Genomic DNA, 9,840 nt, shown 5'->3' with positions numbered 1-9,840 from the left:
GGTTTTAACCCCTCCATATCTCTCCTCTCTGTGGATTCGTAGAAGCAAAATTCAAATGAAAAGGTTTTATCATCATTGAAACCCGAGAACACTCTTGAAGAGTTTCTGTGATAAATTTCAAGACTTCCTAAGTTAGCAGTAGCTGGAACTGAGTGTGAAAATGAGATGATGGTTCCTGTTATGGAAGTTGTTGGCCAGTATAACCAATCCCAGAGCATTGAGTATTAAAAAACTCCAACTGAGAATTTGAAGTTTCTGTTATAATACTCGGAAACATTTTCCAATTCTACGGCCATAATATAAATCATGAGTTATTAAAAATAAAAATAAAACAGAAATTTATAAAAAATAAAAACCTTAAATAATTATTCAAATATTTTAAATAATGTCGGCTAAATTTACAGTTAAAAAATTGAATCCCTATTTTATTCCATCCTCATTTAAACTAAATCTATAATGGTTTATATTTTAATGTTCATTTCTTATGATATAATTTGTGAAGGTGAGAGCCATATCCGAAGATCAGAACAGATCGGACCGCGCAGAAGGGTGTGGAGTAACTCCGAAAGATATTTACGGATATTTTAGCAATGGAAACAAAAGTCTGGGAAAGGCTCCCAGAAGACGTGCTGCATAGTGTTTTAGCGAGGCTGCCCATTAAGGTTCTGGGCAAAATGAGGTCGGTCTGCAAACAGTGGAATGATCTGTTGTCTTCCCGTGATGCCCTCCAAGTAAAGCTTCCAAATTGGTCACTGCATTCCACCCCGGGATTTCTGATTCAGATCCACTGGGATCTGCAAGGTGATGTGGAATATTGGGCTGTGGAAGGAGGTGGTTCGGCAATCTACAAAGTTCCTTTGCTCAATCACGTCGTTGTTGATACTTGCAAGGGCATCTTCTGCTGTCATAGAAAAGGTTTTCAATCGGATCTTTCGATGGGCATTCCTGGTACCAATAATTGGAGACGGCTGCCTCTTCCTCCTGCTACCTCCTTCACTTTCAGTGGAATGACCTTCGATGCCTCCACACGGCGTTGCATTCTCGTGCTAGGAAATTCGTATTCTGATAGGGATAGAACAAATGTGATGTGTATTTATGATTCAGAATCCAACGCCTGGACTCAAGTTTCCACGATTGTCCCCGACCATATTCGCCCTTGTGGAAAGGGTATTTACTGTAAAGGAAAATTTCACTGGGCTACTCTCGCTTCCCATCGCAATCGCAATCTCATCGTGGCGTTCAATATTGTTGATGGACTTTGGACAGAAATGGCACCACCAAAGGGATGCACAAAGATTTCTCCGGGGAATTTATGTGAACACGATGGGCAACTGGCGCTACTTCAATTGTGTGCAACTGACAGACGTGATTCTGTTGACCTTCACATGTGGATGTTGAATGAAGCTGAAAAAAGTGAACCGTGGTATAAGCTATCCCCAAAAGGCCACTTTCCATTATATTCTGCTGTTCATCCTACCTTTGCGGTGAACAAAAGTGGGTTGATAATCGTGGCAGACTGGAAAATGAATATGTCCATAAATATCTCCATATTTAACTCCAAGGGGAAATTAATCTTCCGGAAAATGGGATTACCGGATCTTCATACGTATCAACGACAACGACAGTCTTATATATCTGTATCACCCTTGGAAACTACCAATGTGTGGTGGCCTTAGGTTATTATTTATACATCATCAAGTTTATATGAAAATTTTGATGGTATATTTGATTTGCCTTTCTCATGAATGTATCATTTTTTCCCTTTGTGTTTAAATGTTATGAACATATCATAAACCGTCATGAAGATATCATAAATTTTTTATTTTCATAAAAATCAGTTTACAGGAAGATATTAGTATACTTTTTATAAACTGAAGTAAATGTCCTAAGCACAGTCCCTTTTGTATATATCATCATCCAGGTAACCTGATCTCCTTTTATATGACTTCACTCTATTGGCTCGATCCTATAACTTACATTTCAGATGTATGGTTTGCCGCATCCTAGAACTATTAGGCACCTCACATGGTTCTGAATCCATCGTATCTCTTTTGGCTCATCGCATATGTAATTTTACATTCTCGGCACATTGGCAGTGAAAGTATGTCTCCATCAATATTTCGTATGACAAAACCATATAGAAATTAGTGTATGGCTTTAGATCGGAGTATTGCATATGGTTTTACCGTGTAAGATGATCCACATTGTATGCATAGAATAGATACTCTAATTATAAGAAGACATTATGGTATCATGCACATATATTGACATGGTTTCTGCAATCCGTTAATGACATCATATTTGCACGTAGAGCAACATTGGCGTCAACAATCAAGATATATACATAAATTCAGTGAGTATTGGTATATCCATGGCATTCCTGCAAGCCCTGAAACAGTTGTGGTGAAGTACAGAAATTTTGATCAAGGTTATGATCAGTCGTGGCCTTCGGTAGTATGTTGATATTTGTTTCTTATATCTCTCTGTTGAACTTTCCAGCTTCTCTTCCTCTCAAATTCAAGAAAAGAAGAAGCTTAGTTCTCCTATTGTTCTAGACTCAACTTTAACTCAACTCATAAAAAAGAAGAAGCCAAGACCCCTATGTCGATAGATCATTACTATGGCTCCAGAGCATTAATGCATATGTACATCATACAATGATAAATGCTGAATTTGATTAAAATGTTGAGGCACAACAGAACAATGTTGGTGTTGATACCGTTGTTTGCTGTCGATGAACACAACATACAACATAAAGTTAGTATTTTGTTTTCCATGGTGGTAAAAGGCCAGGAGCAAGTGGTCTTGGGACTACTATACTTTCTCATAATAGAGACCAAGCACCTCTCCGAAACCAAGATGTATGAGGGAAAAGTATGGGTGAAGCCACGGGTGGAATTTAAGCATTTGCAAGAGTTCAAGCCTGTGCAAACTCAATTTTGATAATAGTTGGTTTCATCTTCATGTGTCTTTTTTTATTTTTTTTTATTTCTCTTTTCTGACATTATGGTTTGAGGGTTCGTGGAATAAGAATACAAGTCTTCGAATTAAATGGTGTATATCTCATGGTTAAGAACACAAATTTTTTGGAGGCCATCATGGCATTTTCCATGTAGCTAAGGGGCTGGTTTTTAGGTTTGAAGTGGTACGAAATCAAATGTGCATGAGTATCCATTAATTAAACAGCCCCATCTTCCGAAACATTGTCACGTTCAGAACTCCGAAGGATCTGTTCATTTTCAGAGTTTCACACAGTTTATTGGTAGGCGTGTTTAACTGTAATAACATTATGGTATTTATTGGTGGAAGAGGAATTGTTTGGATGGATAAAAGTGGTTGGAATTTGGGTAAAAAGAATTTTTTTTAGTAGTGTTTGAAGATTTTTGATAGTGGAAAATTCAGCACCAACAAAAACTTCTAACAACTATAATTTGAATTTACAAAAATTCATCCCAAATTTTCTCTAAACATAATTAAAATTTCCATAATTTTTCAAGTAACTGGTCCGCCTCGTTAGCCTACGGCTCTCGTTAGACTACGGCTTTATTGGTAGGTAGGTGTGGTTAGGTCTCACCATCGTGCGTGCCAATATCTTTTCAGTCACATCATACTTCTCGAAAGGTTCAATTTTTATCTAGATGAACAGTTATCTAAAACTTGAAAAAAATTGGAATGTCCAAAACATGGGTTTTAATTTTATTAGTTTTCTTATCTATTAAGTAAATGTTGTGTTATGAATTTTGCTTTTTTTAATTACTTTTCGCGTGATATGTTATATTTATTTTTATTTCATGACTTGAATATCATATACCTTAAATATAAGTGTTTTTTTGGTTAGTTGATATAAATTTATTTGAATTTTTTTAGTTTTGATTTGATTATAAATATAGTTTAATTAGTTTTCTATGTTTTATATTATTTCAAAACATTAAACATATTCAACCATATTTATTCATATTATCAAATTAGTAAATGATTTGATACAATTATGTATAGTCATTGTTTATGTAATTTCAATAAAAAATCCATCAAATTCATTAATTATAATGTATTATGAAGAAAAACAAACAATCTCAATTTTCAACCTAATGAATTGGAAAAAAGAGAAATTTAGCATAATGAATTGGAATGAAGATGACCTTCTACATAACAAAATAATTTTGAACCTATTTTTAAATAGAAATTTGAGAGGATTCTAGCATTTCAAGCAATAATAATACATGAGTATGCATTTTGAAGGGTTCAAACTCAATTGCATTCACATTCAAGTATGAATATATCAAATTTAATGGAGGCATGGTAATCACACATTTGAGATTTCTATATTGAACAACCAAATATATCCATTTTCTAATGAGACTATTAAATAGACCTAGTTTCTAAAAACTAAGATCTATCACAAGCATAACAACACTAAAGAAATGGTGAGGAGGCTGGAGCGGGTGCTAGTAAACCTAGAAGAAAATACTGAATTAAAGTTCTCATAGGGACTCGACAATGCCACGAACAATCAAGCAAAAACTCTATCTCTCTAGAAAGGATTGAAAATCGGTGTCTCTGAAGGTATCAGGAACCTGATTATTGTTGGTGACTCTATGGTGATAATCCAAAACATTTTGAGCCTCACCAAGCACAAGAACCTCATTGAGTTGAAATCCTCTCCAATTCTTACAAGGATATTGTATCTCTTAAAGAAAATTGAAAATTTCAAAATTTTCCCTATAAAGCGAGCCAATAACCAAGCGGCAGATGCGCAAGCCAACATTGGTGTGGAGTTAGAGCAAGGTTCTTTACGTATGAACAACATATGCCATATATGTCATATCCCATAATGTGGTTTAAAAATACAAGATCTGTGCAGTACAATTGGAGTACGAGACTGCATAAGAATAAATAGGTAGTTATGGATAGCATTATGATGTTTTATTGCAGTGCATGGGAGAGGTGATGGTTGGTAGGATGTTATTTCACATATGTGAATGTGGGAGTGAGTAAGACATGAACCACAACATGTTTCAATCGAGGGTTGGGTAGGTACCATCACAATTCGATCCAAGAAAGTTTCGATGGTGATGGAGATGGATGGTAGCTACTTCGCCATGGTGCATAATATATATCCATTTATGGCATGTTGGGATAGGATATTCTTGGTACAGGGGAAAATAGCCAAAAAAATGGCCTCATCAAGCAACAGAAGTGACAGCGACGTGACAGAGTCTGAGCACAATGAGAATACAAGGGAGATGGTTGATAGCTCCTGCAAGCAAGTAATCAAGGAAATAGTGAAGTAAATTAATGACAACATGGCAGCCTTGTGTTCCCAATTGTGTGGTCTCAGTAAGGTTATGGAATTGTTTCAAAAAACCATGGAACTCCTGACTACAGATGTATTAAACCTTAGCAATAAGGTAGAAAATATTGAAGTAAAGGTGGAAACAACCACTGTGGGTGTGCTCAAAGAAGTTTTTGGATTCAAGGATGGCTCTGCTCCTCAAGCTGAGGGTGTCGTTAGCACTACAAATCAGGGCATGTATCCTAGGGCACGCGAAGTCAAAGAACCAATCATGCCTCCTAACAAGGCTCTGGGAGAAGTCGACCCCGGAAACAACGGGTAGAAATTGTCTCTTTCTCTTTAAAATGTATGTTTTTTCTAACAATAGTGTATGGAGTATTTTGGAAGGTTTATAGTATAAAATATGTAAAGAGTATTGATGTAAATAACACAAGTAGCAATAGGGCAGGGAAAATTTTAGGGGTTAATGTTCGCCCAGTGGGCTAATTTTCCATGATTTTCCACAAAAAAGATTCGCCAATTTCCAATTTTATAAAAGACGATTCGCCCAAATTTTAGAATATAAAATTATTTTACCTTAAAAATCGCCAACATTATATAGAGACTATACATAGAATAATTATAAATTTGATTAATTTTACAAATATATCAATAAACATTTATAATTTTCATATTAGGGATTAGTGAGATTCGCCAATGTTTTAAACTTCAAGAAAATTTTCCATCCTTCAAATTTTCCTTGCAATAGGGTCCTTCTTCTAGTTAACCTGATGAACAATTCTTAAAGCTTGCTCTCCGTGACTATAAGGGACTTGGCCCGTTTCCAACATTATTAATGAATGCTACCCATTTTATTGAAAGAAAAAAAAACACTAAATAAATGACAGAAAAACTTTCAAAATCAAATAGAAAACTAGTATTTCAACCAACCAAACAAGAAAAGTCAATTCTATTATTTCTACTTAACAACTAAAAAACCTTCAATTTGTTTACTCTGTCCCCATGGTTAGTGTTTTATATAACATACCAATGGCCCATGGGTGTGGCATGTCACTTCTGTCACAACCTTTAAGCTCATGGTTCAATGTTCACCCTTTAGGCACTTTAAGCTTAAGGGTGTACAATGCAAGCTTCCATGATTTGAATGGCGATCAAAATAATCTTTCTGTAACAAGTCCAAAAACCCACTCTTCGCAAGTCTATGCTTATTTTGGAGTGTTAGTGCTAAGGGGAAGTCTCATCTTTGGTCTCAATATTGTGGAAATTGCATAATTCAATGATTATCTTGAAGTTTTAACCAATAAGATCATTGAATTCTTATATTTTCTAGAATCTTATTTAAAATTGCTCATATATCATAATTAGAGTTTTATATGGGTAATTTTTTAATAAAATTTAGTAAATTTCAAGAGATTTTAAAATGGTTAATATTTAAAATTTAATAAATAAGATACTAATAAATACTTGTCAAATTTAACCAATGAAAACAGCAGGCAACGTTTTCGTATGACAAAACCATATAGAAATTAGTGTATGGTTTTAGATTGGAGTATTGCATATGGTTTTACCGTGTAAGATGATCCACATTGTATGCATAGAATAGATACTCTAATTATAAGAAGACATTATGGTATCATGCACATTTATTGACATGGTTTCTGCAGTCTGTTAATGACATCATATTTGCACGTAGAGCAACATTGGTGTCAACAATCAAGATATATACATAAATTCAGTGAGTATTGGTATATGCATGGCATTCCTGCAAGCCCTGAAACAGTTGTGGTATCTTGGGAAGCTATTGAAGTACATAAATTCTGATCAAGGTTATGATCAGTCGTGGCCTTCGGTAGTATGTTGACATTTGTTTCTTATATCTCTCTGTTGAACTTCCCAGCTTCTCTTCCTCTCAAATTCAAGAAAAGAAGAAGCTTAGTTCTCTTATTGTTCTAGACTCAACTTTAACTCAACTCATAAAAGAAAAGAAGCCAAGACCCCTATGTCAATAGATCATTACTATGGCTCCAGAGCATTAATGCATATGTACATCATACAATGATAAATGTTGAATTTGATTAAAATGTTGAGGCACAACAGAACAATGTTGGTGTTGATACCGTTGTTTGTTGTCGATGAACACAACATGCAACATAACGTTAGTATTTTGTTTTCCATGGTGGTAAAAGCCCAGGAGCAAGTGGTCTCGGGCCTACTATACTTTCTCATAATAGAGACCAAGCACCTCTCCGAAACCAAGATGTATGAGGGAAAAGTATGGGTGAAGCCACGGGTGGAATTCAAGCATTTGCAAGAGTTCAAGCCTGTGCAAACTCAATTTTGATAACAGTTGGTTTCATCTTCATGTGTCTTTTTTTGTTTCTTTCTCTTTTCTGACATTATGGTTTGAGGGTTCGTGGAATAAGAATACAAGTCTTCAAATTAAATGGTGTATATCTCATGGTTAAGAACACAAAGTTTTTGGAGGCCATCATGGCATTTTCCATGTAGCTATGGGGCTGGTTTTTAGCTTTGAAGTGGTACGAAATCAAATGTGAATTAGTATCCATTAATTACCAGGAGAGCTGTAAATGTGGTTGTAATGAAATGATGAAGGGAGAACTGTAAATGTGGTTGTAGTGAAATGATGAAGGGAGAACTGTAACACGAATACTTATTGTTCAAGCCTAACTTCGGTTTGGGCCTTAAAAAAATATTGTCAGCTTTTGGAGTTGAAGTTACTTCATTATCATGAAGAGGCATGGATATATTTTGGTCAAATAGCGATCAAAATTAGTGGTGCAACAATTCCCCTTAACATCCGGCTTAGCTGATGGTTGTATTTGCTTGGCTTCCGGTAATTGATTTGTGCCCTTTTGTAAATGTGTTAGAAAACCTGCACAGATGAATCTAGCTAGTAAAGGTTGAACACATAGCTTTTCAGAGCAAAAACACTAAAAGAAAATCGAAAGAAGAAAAGAATGGTTCATTAGAAAATAGGTTACAATGCTCATGATATGGCATTACTGGGTGAAGATCCCAAGGTAATGCACCATAGTGGTGATCAATGAGAAGACTCAACACCTACAACAAGTTCCAGAGATAACTAGCCAGTTGCGGAGTGAAAGAAGGAGCAAATCAGGGAGTAAATCATGAAAAAGAACTAACCAGTTGTGGAGTTAAAGAATGAGAAAATCAAGGAGTAAATCATGCAAAAGGAATCTTGCATGTAGTCCCATGCTCTAACTAAGAGTCCACATGTAGGTGTGTAGTAGTTCCAACACCCCCCTCAACACCACTATGGGGAAAAATAGAAAATGGGCCCTGGCAACTAAGGCCAAAGGTCACCCAAAATACAGTGCAACTTGTACTAAAATTGACGAAGGAGGGAAAAACTCATGGGAAACCCCCCCCCCCCCCCCCTCAAAATACAATGTAATCAAAAGAAAAGAGGAGGAAAAGACAGTTGCTAAGCAACTGTGTACGCAAAGAGGGAAACTTCTGCTCAGTGAATGTCTTGGTGAAGGTGTCTGCAGTGTATTCTGCTGAGGCACAAAACTGTAAATCAATGACCCGATCATGTACTAAGTGTCTGATGTAGTGCATATGGATCTTTATGTGCTTCTTCCACTACTGTTGTACTAGATCCCTGCAAAATTTGAGTGTGCTCTGGTTGTCACACTAGATGATAATGGGCTGGTGGAACTGGACACCCAACTCAGTGAGGAAGTGTTGTAGCCACAGAGCCTGAATGGTGATGTTGACTACTCCTTTGTACTCAGCCTCAGCTGAAGAGAGAGAAATAGCAGCCTGCTTCTTGCTCGACCAATAGATAGGGCCAGATCCTAGACTGAGTGAATATCCGGAGGTGGACTTGCGATCAATGTTGTCTCCTGCCCAATTAGAATCTATGAAGCCAAGGAGATTCAATGCAGTGCCTGTTGAATAGTGAATCCCGAAGGTGATGGTACCCTACACATATCGAAGGATGTGCTTGGCAACATTCCAGTGTAGCTCATCCAGCTCCTGCATGTATCTGGAAACTGCCCCTACTGCATATGAGAGATCTGGCCTGGAGTGGGTGAGGTACAATAAGCTCCCCACTAGCTGTTGGTAGAGAGTGTTGTCAACTAATGGAGTGTCACCTCCATCCTCAAGGTGGACCCCGGACAGAAAAGGATTCGGTGCTAGCTTGCAATCAGTCATGTGAAATCTCTCGAGGAGATCCCATGCATACTTAGCCTAAGAGAGTTTGATGCCTGTGGAATCCTAACTGATCTCAAGACCAAGAAAGAAGTGTAATGGACCCATGTCCGTCATCAATAACCTATCATGCAAGGCCCTCTTGACTATAGCAATGGCTGAAGTCGAGCTGCCAGTGATCTCCTCAGATAGGTCTCCATGAAGAAAAGCATTCTTCATATCTAGCTGATGTACTTCCCACCCCTGGGCAGCCGCAATGGCAAGTGTAAGGTGTGTGATATCCATCTTTGCTACTGGAGCAAAGGTCTCGTCATAATCAATGCCATGCACTTGTTGTAAGCCTTTGG

At 36.9% G+C, this 9,840-nt stretch overlaps 1 protein-coding gene across 1 annotated transcript; it reads left to right on the top strand.

The window, feature by feature from the left end:
• The first annotated feature begins 590 nt into the window (after nt 1–590).
• Nucleotides 591–1,676, top strand: LOC149210814 (F-box protein At5g42460-like). Its single transcript, XM_089399105.1, has one exon. It carries the CDS (start codon nt 591–593, stop codon nt 1,674–1,676), a length of 1,086 nt encoding a protein of 361 aa, XP_089255231.1.
• Nucleotides 1,677–9,840: the final 8,164 nt, after the last annotated feature.

The sequence above is a fragment of the Pinus tabuliformis genome, chromosome 1_2 (assembly GCF_031772625.1).
Source record: "Pinus tabuliformis cultivar Carrire ecotype Pingquan chromosome 1_2, CPIR1, whole genome shotgun sequence".
In the NCBI taxonomy this organism is placed as follows: domain Eukaryota; kingdom Viridiplantae; phylum Streptophyta; class Pinopsida; order Pinales; family Pinaceae; genus Pinus; species Pinus tabuliformis.
Note: the sequence above shows the minus strand (reverse complement) of the source record. Positions and strands in the feature narration are given on the sequence as shown.